This window comes from Lactuca serriola, chromosome 5 (assembly GCF_051521515.1).
Source record: "Lactuca serriola cultivar US96UC23 chromosome 5, Lser_US96UC23_V15, whole genome shotgun sequence".
Lineage (NCBI taxonomy): Eukaryota > Viridiplantae > Streptophyta > Magnoliopsida > Asterales > Asteraceae > Lactuca > Lactuca serriola.
In genome coordinates this window covers 258787309-258806120 of record NC_136412.1, presented here as the reverse complement: position 1 = coordinate 258806120, position 18812 = coordinate 258787309, and the positions used below count along the sequence as shown (strand labels likewise).

The 18812-nt window shown below is 40.8% G+C and overlaps 1 protein-coding gene across 1 annotated transcript; it reads right to left on the bottom strand.

Moving 5' to 3' along the window:
- Positions 1 to 4336: 4336 nt before the first annotated feature.
- LOC145050410 (uncharacterized) lies at positions 4337 to 17352 on the bottom strand. Its single transcript, XM_078998666.1, has 4 exons — positions 17102 to 17352; positions 5373 to 5739; positions 4936 to 5316; positions 4337 to 4768 (listed from the first exon to the last, which is right to left on the bottom strand). The coding sequence occupies exons 1-4, from the start codon at positions 17350 to 17352 to the stop codon at positions 4337 to 4339; spliced, it is 1431 nt and encodes a 476-aa protein (XP_078854792.1).
- Between the last annotated feature and the right edge of the window lie 1460 nt (positions 17353 to 18812).

Below are 18812 nucleotides of genomic sequence, written 5' to 3'. Positions count from 1 at the left end.
GAAGGTGGCATACTTCTTGGCTTTGAATTCAGTGGTTGGTTTGTAATGTCCCCAAGAATTATCAGATTCATTACCGTCAATTCCTTGAATACGCACCGAGTGTCCCTCGGGTCCACGGATCCTTGCACATTTGTGCTCATCGTGCCTAAACCACCTATATTAGATGTAAGCAGAGTAGGATTACTAGAGCTTCCTCGGTCTCCTTGACATGTGGTCAAGTGTGGCCTCTTCTCTGTTCTGGCATGGGCTGAAGAATTGCCATGCGGTTGGGAAGGTGTATTGAGTGTTTGGATTACATGATCTAGAATGGAGCGCAACTCCTATTCCTCAAAGAAATGAAGTTTGGAAGCCCTGGAGATCTTAGGGCGAGAAGAGCCAATTAAATCCTCTTGGGATTTAGCTGGGGGTGATTCTCCACTTTTGGATGAAACAGACACACTTGTTGTGGCTAAGTGGTCATGAAGGGTTGAAGCAAATGGGTCTGCGGCAACCCCAAGGACTAGCGGAGCCTTTTGAGAGACTGTGGTATCTATCCGGTCATGCATTTGGCTAGAGGTGGGTTTTGTTTTTCTTTTCTTGAGAACAAGAATTGGTACGGAGTCACTATCAGAGTCATCATCTATATTCACTGTAGGAATGCGATTGGATTCATCATCTGAAGACACAACATGTCTAAGTTTTCGTTTCTTGGAGGGTTCAGCTTTTTTGGATGCTTTACTTTTCATGGATGTTTCACCCTTTTGGGGTGTTACATCTTTCCTTGCCTTGCTGTAGGGGCCTTTCTTGGATTTAACCAGCTGTTTGAGCCTTTTTGCTAAGGGAAGATTGGATAAAGTAGTAGAAAATGGAGCTGCGGAACGCTCTAGTTGATTGGGTGTTGTAAAGGCTAAAATGTTCTAACTGAGTAGAGGCGGGGTAGAAAGGTATGGGTCAATACCTTCCATAGCCTCTATATGATCTGTGACTTCTTTGGTCTCAAGTCCAGCAGTAGTTAAAATGTGAATGGGTAAGCGTCTAATAGGTCCAAAAATATATTGATCTTTAGAAAGTACGTACTTTTTAAGATCATGAGTGACGAAGAAGTTGATGTCATTCCCCATGCTGATCTTGGCGGCATGATGAAGATCGGTGATGCAGAGAGACCAGAACCTTGCAAATGTGAGCTCGGTTGGGTTTTCCTTTGGAGTTTCCTTAGGGATGTAATGGACAAAATCATCCCATAGGATTTTACCGTAGCTGATATCGTTTCTCGTGAAAATGCTCCATACTAACTCGAGCAATTTGAGGCCCATGTTGTTAGTGCCTCCGGTTATCCCTGATAGACTGCGGATCACAAAGTGGCACACGAACTACCATACCGCTGGGAGTTGATTCTTCTTGAACTCGCCAATGCCCTCAATCTTCTTTTGGTATCCCATCTGGTAAAGTGTAGACATGATGTATGTCACACTTGGTGAGATGAATTTGGTAGAGGGATGCACCAACAGATTGATTGCAGTAAGAAACTTGTCTTTGTTCAGGATAACTAAAGAATCATCCACCAAGTTCAGATAAACCTCTTGCAGGTTGTTGAAGGGTCGATATGCTGAAAAGGCACATTTGAACAATGTTGAGATGGGAACAACATCAGTGAATGAGTTGAATGGTCCAAATAGCGGATGATTGGAAATGAACTTGATCATGAGACGGATGGGGTCATTGTAAGCAGAATGAGCGTCAAATACTGCCCTAAAATTGCTAGATGCAATTGAAGGCGATTGGCTCGTTGTAGCAGAGTCGGAACCAGTTGGTTGAACAGATGCTGATGCCTTCGATTCTTTCCTTGAGACGCCTGATTTCACCATTTTTTGAAAAAAATTGAAGAACTTGCAGAAAAAGTTTGAAGTGCAAGGGGGTGAAGAAGATGAAGTTCGTCTTAGAGAGTTCAGAAGGCATAAAGCTTTCTTGGGGAGGAAAAGAGGGTTTATAAGGGGACGGATTTCAAAAAAGCATCGTTTTTACCCTAAAGAAAGCGGTAAAGGGTGAAAACCTTTTTTATTTAATTAAGAGAATCATTATCAGCCACAAAAGTATTAACGAAACGTTTTTTTTATTTTCCAAAAATGTGGCATTTAATGAAATGTCAGGCCCAAAGTCCCACGTCTGAAGAACGTGTGGTGAGGGGCGATAGTCCGTTGAATAAAGGTGGAATTTGTATTGGATTTGACATTTTAGGTAAAGGTGAAAACACAGTCTAAGGAAAAAGATTTCTTTTATGGGAAACTATTTTATTTTGGCATCATACCTAAAATAGGTCTGACAAAATGTTTATTTGAAAAGAAGAACTGAAAGGATAATGTGCTACACAATGAATGTTTTTTGAGAATGTTTTTCTTATTTAATGAAAGATCATTAAATAACACACAATGTTTCAAGAATTTATGAAGTAGTTGAAAGTTCAATCAATGTGATTGCGGATTGAGAGATCATTGCGGATGGGTTCATCCTTGAAATAGATGGTTAGATGATTGCAGTAGAAGAAACTGAGAGGAACACGTGAACAAAATCAAAAATAACAGACAAAACGGAACCTGGGATTATAGGTATCATATGGAATTGCGGCACATAACATATACTGCGGTACATAAGATGTACTGCGGTACATAAAGTATACTACACTATGTATGATAGATATATTCAATTGGGACCGCAATGTTGACCAAGTATGGTATGCGGTACCTATCCATTCAAAAAGAATTGTGGGTCCCGATTCATCATTCCTAACATTTGGAAGAAACTGTTGAGTTTTATAGAGTCAAGTGACTTTGTGAATACATCAGCAATCTCTTCATGAGTGTTAACAAAAATTAGTTCAATGTTACCTTTCATAATGTGGTCTTTAATGAAGTGATACCGTAGTTCAATATGCTTCGTCTTAGAGTGATGAATAGGATTATGGGAGATCGTTATTGCACTCTCTGAGTCATAGTAAATCGGTATCATCAATATCCTATATCAGTAGTCCATGAGTTGCGTTTTCATCCTATATCAGTAGTCCATGACTTGCGTTTTCAGCTTTTGCGGTAGACGGTGAGACACAACTTTGTTTCCTTGATGACCAGCTGACGAGTCTTCCACCCAAAAATTGACATCCACCTGAGGTGATTTTTGGATCCAATCTACATCCAGCATGATTCAAATCAGTGAATGCTTGTAGGCTGAAGTCGTTTCCTGTGGGGTAGTAGAGGTCAAGATCTTTGTTGCCCTTAAGTATCTGAGAATCTACTTAGCTGCGGTCTGAAGTGATACTTTCGGATCGGCCTGGTACCTTGCACATACACTTGTTGCAAAGACAATATTTGGTCTACTTGCAGTGAGGTACATCAGCGAGCCAATTATTCCTCTATAAGTTTTGTGTTCTACTGATTCTCCGGAAGGATCAGCAAATATTTTCTATCTGAAGGCCATTGGAACCTTGGCTGAGGAACAGTTGTCCATTGAGTATTTCTTCAGCAATTCAGAGGTGTATTTATCCTAATAAATGAATATCCCTTGAGGGACCTATTTTATTTGAAATTCTAGAAAGAACTTAATCTCTCTATTCATGTTCATTTGAAATTTGTTGGTCATGAGCCTTGCAAATTCATCCACCATCCCCTGATCTGTGGATCCGAAGATGATATCATCCACATATATTTGTACAAGCATAAGGTGATTACCGTTCGCTTTTGTAAATAAAGTGGGATCAATCACTCCTATTTTATATCCAGAAGTGACAAGAAACTCAGATAGAGTCTTATACCACGCCCTTGGTGCTTGCCAGACCTGCCAATCCGTATCTGCATGTCGTGTATTCCTGTCAGACACGAATTTACACGACACTAATTTGGTAAACACGAACACGACACGAATTAACATGTTAGGGTTATCAAACACGAACACGACACGTAAAAAATTCGTGTTACACGTGACACAATACAAATAGACATGTTTTTTTAGCTGTGTTACACGAAAAAACACGAATAGACACGTTTTTAATGGCTTTTTTAAGCTAGGGCTATAAACTATTTATTGACTTTTACGAGATTGGTCCCTAATATAATATAAATACACAATTTAACCCTAAAATATATATGGGTATATACGTGTTTACGTGTTTGTACGTGTCACGTGTCAACACGAATTTGTATTGTGTCTTATACATGTCTAAACAGGTAAATTCGTGTTTGAAATGTGTAAGACACGAAACACGAATTTAAAATATGTATCAGACACGAATAAACACGAGACACGAATTTCTAAAACACATACATGGAAAACTCATATCGTGTTCGTGTCGTATTAATCGTGTCGTGTATCAAATTTCCAGGTCTAGTGCTTTCTTTAGACCATAAACTGCTTTCTCAAGCTTGTTGCCGTGATCTTGGAGTTCATGACATTCGAAGCCAGGAGGTTGTTCAAGATAAAGATCCTCTTTTAATTCACCATTTAGGAAGGCACTCTTTACATCCATTTGATGTACTCTGATGTTTTTGTGAGTTGCATATGCTAAGAAGATGCGTATGGCCTCCATTCTGGATACAAGGGCGTAGGTTTGGTCATAGTCAACATCTCCAAGTTGACTATACCCCTTGGCAACTAGTCTTGGCTTGTTCCTGATGACGACACTGGATTCATCCAACTTGTTCTTGTACACCCATCTAGTATCAACGATAGTGTGACCTTGCGGCTTTCGAACGAGTTGCCACACCTTTTTTTCTTTCAAATTCTGCCAGCTCTTCTTGCATTGCTGTTATCCAATCGGGCTCCATTAAAGATTCTTTGATCGTCCGGGTCTCAACCAAGGACATAAACGCTGCCTGGTGACAGTGATTAAATAAATATTGAGGATCGAGTTTGGATGCTTGCTGATGGGTTTCCGATGATTTGACTCGGTGGGTGGTCCTTCGTCCATACATGTAGATGGGGTTGCAGATGGTCAGCGGCTGCGGTAGAAGGAATGTCTTCAATATTAGAAGACTCTGCAGTTGGAGACGGCAGTTCTCGCTGGACTTGATAGCAGCCCGCAGAGTTATCTTGGACTGTTGGGACATGATCAACATTTTCTTGAGCAATAAGGAGAGGTTCCCCCTGGATTGCGGATGGAAGTTCCCCTTGAACCTGAGAAGGTTCCCCCTGGATTGCAGATGGGAGAGTGATAACCCTTGTGTCGGTTCTTGTGTCAATGTCTTCAATATTTTCATCATCTGAGTCCAAAAAGACATTTGAGGGCTGAGATCCTCTGCAGAGAGGAACTGGAGCTACATCTTCAAGTACTGTAACCTTGATGGTTGTCACCTGATCCGGAGATGAACTTTCCCCTCAACCGGCGAGGTGGAAATATTGAGTTATACTTCATCAGATAGAGTAGGACCAGAGACTTCGGCATGTTGCTCTTGAGCTTCCGGTGACACAAGAACTTCGGATAACTTAGCAATCTCTACGGGGTCAAAGAGATCATCATGGTTTACTTCAAATAAGTTTAATGGATCCGAAGAAGCAACAATATCACTTTCCAGGATTGCTTTGGTTTCGGTTGATGGAGTAGTGTTGCGGACGTAATGGTCATCGAATTTGACGTCGAAGCTTTCGACTATTAGTGTTGTGCATCTAATAAGAACCCAGTAGGCTACCTTGTTTGTTGAATAGCCCAGAAAGATGCCTTCATCATACTTTGGTGCTAACTTGTTAAGATGATCTTTGTTGTTGATCACAAAACATCTACACCCAAAGATGTGGAAGAATCAGACATTGGGTTTGCGGTTGTTAAGGCCCTCATATGGAGTTTTGCTGAGACGCTTGCACACAATGCTTCGGTTTTTTACAAAGCATGTCGTGGCCACTACTTCGGCCCAGAAGTAAAGAGGAAGATTGGCAAAGTTAAGCATAGATCAGGCTGCTTCCACCAGAGTTTGGTTTTTTCTCTCTACTACCCCATTCTATTGTGGTGTGTAAGGAGCTGAGAAATTGTGACTCATACCCTTTGAGATCAAGAAATTGTTTAAGAGATGATTGGTGAACTCGGTTCCGTTATCACTGCGGATGGGACGTACTGGCAACTTGATCTGCAGTTCGATCTCCTTGATAAAATTGATCAACACCTGCGGTGTTTCTGACTTGAGTCTCAGAAAAAAAAAACCCATGTGAAACGAGTAAAATCATCCAAAATAACCAATATGTATTTCTTATGATCGACCGCAGAGATCAATATGTAAAAGTTCCAGTGGTTTAGAAATAGAAGAAGTCGGATGACTAGCTTTGGACTATTTGCCACATTCATAGGCTGGGCAGAGGGTATCATTGTGATATTTTAGAATGGGGAGACCTCGGACAAGTTCCTCGATAACTAGGTTGTTGATATAGCGAAAGTTGAGATGAGCTAGCTTGTGATGCCATAGCCAGCTAACTTCTGATGTTGCTTTGGATAAGAAACATAGCTGCGGTGTAATGCATTTGTTTCCGGGCTTGCCATTTTTAGCAATGTAATAGTCTAGGTTAACCTTTGTAACCTGTTTTGAAATAATAAGAGTGTATTATTTGAGTATTATGCATTTTGTGCTTAATTGCTTAATTATGTGGTTTGATTAATTAAGAATAAAAATAAGCGTCAAAATTTAAGTGTAAAATAACTTAATATCTTTGGATAATGTTGTATTAGTTGAAACAAGGTTTCCGAATATATATAGAACCCCCAAATCTGACTTCGTATGAGGAAGTTATGATTTATCGGAGTTTCGACTTAGCGGTATGCAGCCTGAAATACTCGATTTGAGATCGATCGGTTTTTAGCCGAAGCATTCTAACGAGGATCGAAGGTCTCGTTGTTGGTATCGAAGCGATAAAAAGTTAGGTGAGAACGGACGTCAAACGAAGAAGTTATGAATTTATAACGAAAGTTTCTGTCCCGGCCTATTAAAAATAAATAATAAAAATAAAGTCAAAATTAGCCGACGGAGTCTAAACGAAAGTTGTAGAGCGTAGTCTCACCTTCGCGTGGATATAAAGAACGTCAAAAACGGAGTTCGTATGAAGAAGATATGAATTTCCAAAGTTTATTAATTAATTTGTATTTATTTTTAATCTTTAAATCCGGCATTATTCGAAGGGGAGTCAGCGGTCCGATCCGAAGTACGCCCCGCGTACTCGTGTACGCCCCGCATACACCGAGGATGTCGACACTCGCAGCAAGTGGCTTCGGATGACGAACGCAGTGACGATTTCGGACCTGTACGCCCCGCGTACGTGCGAGGCTTAGCCTCTATAAAAGGCTTGCGAGGGCAGCTGAGAGTTTTGTTCATTTTCTCTCTTCTCTCTCCCGTTTTGCATCGATTTGCATGCCAGAAATTCCCCGAAGCCCCGGTATCATTCTCGAGCCCCGAGGCAAGTCCCGAGATCCCGAAGATCCCGAGAAGTGCGGTTCCCGAGTCGAAGCTCTGCCCGCGAGAAGTTCGATTTTTGTGAAGATACTATGCCACGAGGAGAAGCCCTGAAAATGTCATGGGAGGAGTTCTTGGAGCAACTAAGGGTGCAGTATTGTTCAGAGATAGATCTGATTGATCTGAACAATGAGTTCCAAAACTTGAAGAAGGGGAAGATGAGCATAGACGACTATGCTACTGCATTTACTGAGAAAATGAAGTTGTTTCCGTACCTAGTGCCAACGGAACTCTCCAAGATAGAGAGGTTTGCTAATGGACTGCCTGCCGACTTTGGTCCGACAGTCAAGATGGCAACTACTCTGAAAACGACTGTTCGTGCAGCTAAGAATGTGGAGGCCCAGCAGAAGGAAAAGGGTCTGGAAAGGATAGATGTTGGTGAAAAGAGGAAGTTCGATGGAACTTCAGGGTCCAATAAGAAAAACAAGTTCTCGAAGTCTGGTTCGAGGGGAAGTGGAGGTGAAGCGAAATGGTGCGACAAATGTAAGAAGAAGCATCATGGAAGATGTGAGGTGGCGAACACATGCTACAAGTGTGGAAAGCCAGGGCACTATGCCAATGAATGTACCCTCACTAAGAAAGTTTGCTATGGTTGTGGTGAGGAGGGACACATGTCGAGGGACTGCCCGAAGAAGAAGGAGGCAGCTAGACCCAACATTCCACCAAAGCCAAAGGCGAGAGCATTCCAGATGACGCTCGAAGCTGCTAAAGATGAAGCTGATGTCGCTTCAGGTACCTTTCTCGTTAACGAATTGCCTGCCCAAATTTTATTTGATTCTGGAGCCAACTACTCCTTTATATCGCATGAATTTGGTAGAAAGCTAGCTTTGCCTGTTGTTAGACTAGATGATGCCTTATTAGTCGAAGTTGCTAGTGGCAAGTGTGTACCTGTTAGCCATCGTATGAAGAACATCTTAATTGATCTGAATGGGAATAAGTTCCACGAGGAATTATTGCCTATAGAACTGAACGGTTTCGACATCGTTTTGGGAATGGATTGGCTTAGCACCAACGACGCCGAAATTTTATGCAAGAAGAAAATATTCAAAGTAAACCCGCCTGGGAAAGATTCGTTTATGGTGTATGGGGACAAACGCAGAGTGAATTCTGGAATCATTTCATTGATGAAAGCCAGAAAATGTTTGACCAAGGGGTGTACATCATATCTAGCATTCGTGATTGATGCTAAGAAGGAAAAGAAGGTGATGCAGAATATTCCAGTTGTGTGTGATTATCCGGAAGTATTTCCCGAAGATCTTCCTAGATTACCACCTGATCGACAAGTGGAATTTCGTATTGACTTGTTGCCAGGAACAACGCCAATTGTGAAAGCACCTTATCGATTAGCACCGACGGAGATGAAGGAGCTAATGATGCAACTTCAGGAGTTATTGGACAAAGGTTTCATTAGACCTAGTTCATCACCCTGGGGAGCTCCGATGTTATTTGTAAAGAAGAAAGATGGAAGTATGAGAATGTGCATTGATTATAGAGAGCTGAACAAGGCAACAATAAAGAATAGATATCCGTTGCCAAGGATTGATGACATGTTTGATCAATTGCAAGGTTCGAGCTATTTCTCGAAGATCGATCTAAGGTCAGGATATCATCAGCTGAAAGTAAGAGAGCAGGATATAGAGATGACTGCATTCAGAACTAGATATGGACACTACGAGTTCTTGGTTATGTCGTTTGGACTAACCAATGCTCCGGCAGCATTCATGGATTTAATGAATAGGGTTTGTAATCCTTTCCATGATAAATCCGTGATAGTGTTCATAGACGACATTCTGATTTACTCGAAAATCCAAGAGGAGCCGCATGGCAGACACTTGCGAGAGGTGTTAGAAGTCTTGAAGAAGGAGAAACTGTATGCTAAGTTCTCCAAATGTGATTTTTTGATTCGTGAAGTCCAATTCTTGGGTCACGTGGTCAACCAAGAAGGGATAATGGTTGATCCAGCAAAGATTGAAGCTGTGACAAAGTGGGAGCAATCGAAAAGTCCCACGGAGATTCGAAGCTTTTTAGGATTAGCCGGATATTACCGAAGGTTTATCCAAGGCTTTTCTTCGATTGCTAGTCCATTGTCAGCTTTGACCCACAAGGGAGCTACTTATGCTTGGAGTGATAAGCATAAAGAAGCATTCGAGAAGCTAAAGAAGAAGCTATGCGAGGCACCGATACTTTCTCTACCCGATGGAGTTGAAGACTTCGCTGTTTATAGCGATGTGTCTGGGGTTGGATTGGGTTGTGTTTTGACCCAAAGAGAAAAGGTGATAGCATATGCGTCTCGACAGTTGAAAGATCATGAAAAGAATTACCCGACTCATGATTTGGAGTTGGCAGCGGTAGTTTTCGCTCTGAAAATATGGAGGCATTACCTCTATGGCATGAAGTGCAAACTCTTCACTGATCATAAGAGTCTCCAATATCTCTTTAATCAGAAGGAATTGAATATGAGGCAACGACGCTGGCTAGAATTACTTAAAGACTACGACTGTGAGATACTTTACCACCCCGGTAAAGCTAATGTTGTTGCTGATGCTCTCAGTCGGAAAGTCAATCTTGAAAGGAAAAGGCCAAGAGCGTTGAGAATTGAAGTTGTCTCGACTATTGTGGAAAGTATAAAGAAAGCTCAAGAGGAAGCTTCTGAAAAGAATGACCGAAAGGAGGAACGTTTGGGCAAAACGTTGGTGTTCGGTGTAAACAGTCACGGACTGAAGGTCTTCCAAGATCGGATTTGGGTACCTAAGTCCGGAGGAATTAGAGGTCTTCTAATGGAAGAAGCTCACAAGACCATGTACTCGATTCATCCGGGTAGCACTAAAATGTATAGGGACCTAAAACCCTACTACTGGTGGCCGACGATGAAGCTTGATGTTGCAAAGTATGTGGCTGAGTGTGTGACTTGCGCGAGAGTAAAGACACAACATCAGAAACCGTATGGGAGTTTAGAACCTTTGCCTGTGCCAATGGGTAAGTGGGAAGACATTGCTATGGATTTTGTCACTAAACTGCCCAGAACAAAGAATGGTCACGACATGATTTGGGTGGTCGTTGATCGATTCACTAAGAGTGCGCATTTCATAGCGGCCAAGGAGAAATGGTCTATGGAGAAGCTTGCGAATTCTTACATGAAGGAAATTGTGAGGCTTCACGGTGTTCCGTTAACGATTGTGTCGGATCGTGATAGCCGTTTCACCTCACGATTTTGGAAAAGTCTACAAGAGGAATTGGGTACAAAGTTGTGTTTAAGTACAGCTTACCATCCGCAGACTGATGGTCAGAGTGAAAGGACGATACAAACACTTGAAGATATGTTGAGAGCATGTACCTTGGAATTCCTAGGTAATTGGGATGAACATTTACCTTTGGTAGAATTTTCCTACAATCATAGTTTCCACTCAAGCATTAAGATGGCACCTTACTAAGCTTTGTATGGACAGAAGTGTCGTACGCCGTCTTGTTGGCTTGAGGCTGGGGAAAAGCACTTTATGGGACCGGAGTTGGTTCATCAAACTGCTGAAAAGTTAAAAATAATTAGGGAAAGAATGTTAGCAGCTCAGGATCGTCAAAAGAGCTATGCTGACAAGAAGCGAAGACCGATGACTTTTGAGGTTGGGGATTCGGTTTTGTTTAAAGTCTCGCCGTGGAAGGGACTTATAAGATTTGGTAAAAGGGGAAAGTTGAGTCCAAGGTTTATTGGACCGTTTAAAGTTCTTCAGAGGATTGGGAACCAAGCTTACAAGCTCGAACTACCAGAAGAACTGAATAGAATTCATAACACTTTTCATGTGTGTTATTTGAGGAAGTTCACGGGAGAAGTTCCCGACATAATTCCAATTTCTGAATTGAAAATTGATGAGAACAAAAGGTTAATTGAAGAACCAGAGGCAATTGTTGACCGAAAGACTAAGAAGTTGCGACGCAAGATGGTTGGGTTAGTACTTGTCCGATGGAAACACACGAATGGGCCGAATCTCACCTGGGAGATGGAGAGTGACATGATGGGTCACTATCCGCATTTGTTTGTTGATGTGTGATTCCGGGGACGGAATCATTCTAAGGTGGAGAGAATTGTAACGCCTGTGTTTCCGGGCTTGCCATTTTTAGCAATGTAATAGTCTAGGTTAACCTTTGTAACCCGTTTTGAAATAATAAGAGTGTATTATTTGAGTATTATGTGTTTTGTGCTTAATTGCTTAATTATGTGGTTTGATTAATTAAGAATAAAAATAAGCATCAAAATTTAAGTGTAAAATAACTTAATATCTTTGGATAATGTTGTATTAGTTGAAACGAGGTTTCCGAATATATATAGAACGCCCAAATCTGACTTCGTATGAGGAAGTTATGATTTATCGAAGTTTCGACTTAGCGGTATGCAGCCTGAAATACTCGATTTGAGATCGATCGGTTTTTAGCCGAAGCATTCTAAACGAGGATCGAAGGTCTCGTTGTTGGTATCGAAGCGATAAAAAGTTAGGTGAGAACGGACGTCAAACGAAGAAGTTATGAATTTATAACGAAAGTTTCTGTCCCGGCCTATTAAAAATAAATAATAAAAATAAATTCAAATTTAGCCGACGGAGTCTAAACGAAAGTTGTAGAGCGTAGTCTCACCTTTGCGTGGATATAAAGAACGTCGAAAACGGAGTTCGTATGAAGAAGATATGAATTTCCGAAGTTTATTAATTAATTTGTATTTATTTTTAATCTTTAAATCCGGCATTATCCGAAGGGGAGTCAGCGGTCCGATCCGAAGTACGCCCCGCGTACACCGAGGATGTCGACACTCGCAGCAAGTGGCTTCGGATGACGAACGCAGTGACGATTTCGGACCTGTACGCCATACGCCCCGCGTACGTGCGAGGCTCAGCCTCTATAAAAGGCTTGCGAGGGCAGCCGAGAGTTTTGTTCATTTTCTCTCTTCTCTCTCCCGTTTTGCATCGATTTGCGTGCCAGAAATACCCCAAAGCCCCGGTATCATTCTCGAGCCCCGAGGCAAGTCCCGAGATCCCGAAGATCCTGAGAAGTGCGGTTCCCGAGTCGAAGCTCTGCCCGCGAGAAGTTCGATTTTTGTGAAGATCTTCCAGATCTGCTGAGGATTACTACTTCTGCAAGTCGTAGTGTTGTCCGATCGTCTTCTAATCAAGTGAGTGTATACTACCTTTCATAAACACGATAATAATACAAGTATGGTTCGATTGTATTAAGTATATTGTTGTTTATATGTGTGAGTGTGTAGTTACTTTCTTCTAACGCATGATTATGAAGTATTTTATACGAAATACGTGTTATGTGTAGAATTTGTTGTTATGTGTGTGAATGTATGTTCACCCTCTTCCATCTCATAGATCTGAATTGCTTTCTATGAAATACGTGTTACGTGGGTATGCCTCATCTGTTATGTGTAATATATATTGAATGAAAATGATATACAGGTTTCAAACTATGTATGAAAGTATATATTTTATCTACTAATATGTTGGGTAGAACATGGGTAGATAGTTGGTGTGTAATAAACAGATGAGAGGCCTCGATGTTGTTGTTGTTGTTGATCTACTTATTCAGCGGAGTATGGATAACGACCACGGACTCTTTCTAGACAGTCCAGTGGAACGCTAGCAGGTTCATAACCTATAGGTGTTGTGAACGATGTGTCCACCGGTGTACTCTATCCCCCTCATGGTTGCCTTTAGGATATCTATTGTTAAGGAAGCCCCTTAGCAGTGATGTCCATCCCGATGAAAATCCTAGATTAGGTCCCTTGAGATAGATGTTATTTTAGGGACGTAAAGTGAGGATAACGGGAATGGGTAATCGGGATAGTGATTGGTTGGTGAAATTAAATATAATTTATTTATTGTGGCTTGAAAACCCTATATGCTCACCAGGCTCCCAAGCCTGACCCACTCAGTTTTATTTGTATTACAGGTAGTGGCGCGAGAGCATAAGATGGTTGAATCATCAAGTTGTTTTGTTTACAAGTCTGTATATGTATATATTTGTTGAATGACTTGTAATGTTATCGTTTATGCTTTATGGTCTGTATCGGAACATGACATCCCGAGTTTTGATTATATAATGAAAAGGCATCTCTTGATGAAATGCTTTGATAAATATTATTTTATCATGTTTTGTTTTGGGAACAAATTCCGCAACACTTTTAAATCAAAAGGATTTACTCGGAAATTATTTTAAAAAGCATAAATGAAATCGGTCTTTTCTGGCCGAGATTTTGGGGATGTCACATGCGGTTTCCTTATGATCAGAGAGACGTTCAAAGGATACATGGGACCTTCGGATTTGGATTTGATCAAGTAAATGCTTCTATCGCTTGTCATTACATAGCAGAATTCACTATCAAATTCAACCTGATGGCCTGCCTTACATAGTTGGCCAACACTGATGAGATTGTGTTTAAGACCTTCCACATAAGCGACCTTTTGGATAGAGAAATTTCTAATAGTAAGAACACCATAACCTCGAATTATTCCATTCACGTTGTTTCCGAATGTGACTTTTCCACCATTGCAAATTGGCTTGAAATCCCGAAGGTACTCCAACCTTCTGGTCATGTGCAAGGAGCAGGCATTGTCGATTAACCATTCTTCTTCTTGTTCCTCCTTGCACATAGCATGAGAATTACACGGTTAGTTTGGGCATCCGAACGAGTTTGGAGCCTAGGACAACGGATGATTTTCTAGTTGATGCATGAGTCGAGGTTGCAGGAATAGGTTTCGTGTCAACTTTTATGCCAAGTCCTGGGTATTTGTGAATTATTGGAGTGTTGTGAGATTTAGAAAAGTTATGAGGTTTTTGAAAAGAGCGAGATTTGACATGAGATGACCCTTTTTGATAACTACATTAATATGCATAAATTTTATCATTTACCCTGACACTTTGCTTGGCCAGCAGTCCGGGTGAAGATAGCCCTGTCAAGAATACCCGTTACCCAAATTACCTGCCCGATTTTTTCGGGTAACGGGTAAATCGGGTATCGGGTTAATTTTTTCGGGTAAGTGGGTAACCCGAATTTTTTTCGGGTCGGGTAAAGGGTAAGTTGTTTGGGTTCTGGTATACCCGATTACCCGAAATATATATAAGAAATAATGTCCCTTTATGAGTTTATCTAACCCTCCCAATTCCCAAATCCCAATTTCCCTCGTTCAGGCTCGTTCTACTTTCCCCACGTCAAAATACCCTCGTACCTCATCCGCTCTTCGTTGGTATTCGTCACCAATGGATGACTATATTGAAGTAGAAGATGAGACGATTGAAGTTGACAACCCAACCAATGATCAAGTTCCATAAGAAAAATAGAAAAAAATAAAGAATTCAACCCAAGATCGAAAGTTTGGAAAGAATACATGATATCTCAAATATTATTGAGTAAAAAATCTCAATGTTCAAAGTTTAGCATGTCATACTTATTTCATTACATTTATTTTTAGGTACCATTAAAAAATTAAAAAAAAAAATAAAATCGGGTAATACCCGAATTACCCTTACCCGAATTACCCATACCCGAATTACCCGAATTTAATTTGGGTAGGGTAACGGGTAAATTTTTTTATATGAAAACACGAATTACCCGACCCGAATTACCCGAAACCCAAAAATTTTACCCGATCAACACCCCTAGGTGAAGAAGTAGGCTTGTGACCAGTCCGAGAGAAGTGAGATCTGACTGTGGTGCTATTGGGATTTGAAAAGGTACGTTTTACAGAAGTGGGAGCACATGTAGATCTCTTGGAAAGTGATTTCTTAAAACTTTGATGTGATTTTAAAAGTGTTGGAGTTGGTAAAATCCCCTTCCATTTTAGGTCATCTGAGGAATAGATTTGAAACCCATTGCTTCGAAAACACTTTACTTTGTTTTGGGTTGTGTCATATGTTTTTGAAATCGTTTTAGAAACTGTACATTCTCATTTGTTTGTTTTCTTGACTGAAGAATTTTTTGAAAAGTAATTTGAGAAAACAAGCTTTTTTGGACTCTTAGATTTTGGAATTTTGACTTGTTTTTTATTTTTAAAAAAGATTTCCCGGTTTTTGCCACGGGATCGAATTTCCTCTTTGAAAGCCTTTTTAGCCACGGTTTTTGGAGAACCACAGTCATTGACGTCCAGCTGCGGTTTCCTAGAAACCTTTGATAATTTTTGAAAACGAGGACTTGATTCATCCGAGCTAGAGGATTCAGTGTTTTGAGAGCATTGACCTACTTCAAAGTTTTCTATGGGTATTTCATGATGAATTGGATGAATAGTCATAGTGCTCTTGACAATGGTCTGCGGTAAGGAAGATTAGACTACCACAGAGTAAGTCTACGTTGAGACTTTTGTGAGACACTTGATGATAGGCAGATGGACAGACTGTTGTTCATGACTGTAGTGAGAGATACCGCGATCTAAGGGCAAAGCTGGAAAATCCATTGAGACCTCGGGTCCTTCCACAACAATTTACTCATCAACAACTGATGAAGTCTGAGAATTGGGATAGATTGTTCCATAGATAGGAGTTTGATCACTTGAGTGACCCGAAAATTCAGGCACAATTTCCTCAATGACACAATTGTTACTCAGATCATGAAGTCTACCGAAGTGATCTTTGATATCTTTGGGAAACGTTTTGTTATTGACTAGGAAGTGGAATTCTCGGTCAGGAGGGACATAGGGACGGTCCTTGTTAAATCGGGGTGATGAGTCCTTTGCGGTAGAGTACCCATTTGACCGACCCCAATTGTATGTGTTGTTTACGGTTCCATTATTTTCAAGGTTTTCAATAGCTTCACTTTCATTCAAGAGTTTTTATATTAAAAGATTTAAACGTACAATTTCAGTCTGAGCTAAATCTCTTTGGTTCAAAGCTATTTCTAACTGTGTTTCACTCAATATTCTTGCATCTTTCTCTAACACTGAGTCCTTTTCTAACATAGCTACTTTGAGTCTTTTGTTATCCAGTCGTCCTCTTATGTGAAACATCTCTTGGGACGCTATGTTCTTCTCATATGGAGCTTTGTTATAGTCTGTAAGGACAGCAACACACGTGTCATTAAGATTGTCTATGAAGGGTTGACAGTCATGCATGCTATAATTTAGAGTTTGAATCATCATCTTTACCTGTTCGACGATGCTTAGAGTCCCATCCTTTCCCATGTAGCAGTAGTTCTTTTCCAGCTTTGTACTTCCATCCTCGTCCGCAGTTGCCAGCATGCAAATCTTGCCTTTTCCCTTAACGTTGTTGATGACTTCATCCTTATCTCCGGATGACCAAACTTGATGGTCCCTTTTTACATGGGCTACATATGCCCTTGCTTTTTTTCCTTTTCATCCAATTCTTGAGCCATTCTAAGATAGAATGCTCTATCTTTCACCACATTTGCTTTGCAGTCTTTGGCAAAATGGTTCTCCTTGTTGCATTTGTGACAGATTACAATATCACTTTTATCTTCTGAAGAGGTACCAGAGTCAGTTGAATTGATGGGCTTTGGTGCCTCTTTGGGTTGAGTGGTCTGAGGTTGTGGTGGTGGGTGAGTGTTTTTGGAGAAACACGAATGATTGTTTTGAGGATTGATGTTGCGGTTGAAGGGGGGTTTGTTGAACTGCTGATTTTTTCGAAAATAAGAGGGTGTTAGTCGGTTGAACTGTTGGCTAAAAAGAGCAATTGCATTCTGTAATTCTTCTTCATCATCATAGTCTGAGTCAGCTCTGTATGACTGCGAAGGATTATCATACGAGGGAAAGCAAGATTGAGTATGTGGTGCTTGTGCTATGAAAGCAAGTGGTCCTCTGAAGTCAACACAATCCTTAAGTACGATAGATTCTTGTGCTTGCAATTCACCATAGAGCTTGTAAAGAGATAAAGAATGGATCTTTCTCTCTCCTTGGACTATCATTTTAGCAGTCGTCCAGTGTCTTCCCAAACCATTAAGAAATTGAAGGTTTGTATCATGGTTGCTTCCAACCGTGCCAACATTAGATAACTTAGTGACAATCAGATTGAACCATTTGAAGGAGTCTTCCAAACTTTCATCAGCATGAGCTTTAAAATTGTTGAACTCATTGACTGCGGTTGTGAGCCTCTTATCTTAAGCTTGTTCTGTACCCTCATATAAGTTCTTGAGAACATCCCAGATCTCTTCTACTGATTTGCAGTTTATGATAATGTTGAAGTTTTCGGGAGCTACTCCACATGAAATCTCATAAAAGCAATAACGTCATTTTCCATTTTCTCGAGATCATATTTGGTGGGACGACTCAGGGCTGGTTGACCTCCTCCTAGTCTGGTTGTGGCGCCATCGGTTTGAACAGGTGTAAGAACAGGGACATGTGGCCCTTCTTCTACAGATCTCCACACATCTCTACCAAGTCTCATTAAGTATCTCTCCATCCTCCGAGACCAATGATGATATTCGTTTGCCACCAATATTATAGCTCTACTGGTGGCAATGAACCGAAGTTCTCTCCTAAACTAAGATTTATCCTCAACAAATTTCAAAGCTTAAGAAAAAACTTGAAGACAGTCAGGTTCCATCTTTCCTTGTTCTTAACTTTGAAATTTTAAGTAAAGGAACCTAAACTTTCCAGGATCCTAAATCAATCACTGATTTATGAACGTTCATCTTTTAAATTGACATCTATAAAGAAGTTTTGAAGATTACAATTTAATCATCAAACTTCTGAAGAAACTTTCAAACTACTTAAAAAGTTAGTTCTTATCAAACCATTTTGTTTTAAAAATTGTCCACTGTTTTTAGGGTCCTAACTATGCAAAGATCTTAGTATTATATTATGCAGGAAACGAAGAAAGACAAAAGAAAGATTAGCCATTATATTCAAAATAAAAGGCTTACAGCCTTACATTAGTCGAATGATTACATCAAAAAACTACCCTAGTCACCTAAAAAAAGGCCTAGACCTTATCCTGGTCATCATCGACTTTCTTCTCCCCTCCCTCAGTAAGCTGCAGTACAGGATCCTAGATAGGGGGAGCAGGCTTTCCAGTCATCTTGTCCAGTGCCTCGAGCCAACCGTCCACGTCCCAGGCACCAACATTTTTAAGATCCTCTATAAGATGGATATTGGCCTCCCAACAGCCACCACATCGCCGACCTTCATGTCAGAGATCACCTCATCCTTCTCGTGTATGTGCTCCTCCTCTCTCTCGTCCTTCTCCTTGCTGAGTAGCTCCACCCTCCTCAGAAGATCCTCGTTGGTCGCCGTCCACATCTTTTCCTGACCCTGGAGGGCTTGTTCAGCCCTCTCTGCCCGAATTCTTAGGTCAGCGGAAACAAGATCAGAGACATATGATAGAGATGTAGTGAATCAGCAAAAAAACAAAATGAAAAATGAAGCA

Coding starts and splice junctions, on each gene's coding strand:
- LOC145050410 (XM_078998666.1), bottom strand. CDS start 17,352: ATGATAGTCCAAGGAGAGAGAAAGATCCATTCTTTATCTCTTTACAAG. Junction 5,317..5,372: donor GTCCTACTCTATCTGATGAA/GTATAACTCAAT, acceptor TCTCCGGATCAG/GTGACAACCATCAAGGTTAC. Junction 4,769..4,935: donor ATCTGCAACCCCATCTACAT/GTATGGACGAAG, acceptor ATTGGATAACAG/CAATGCAAGAAGAGCTGGCA.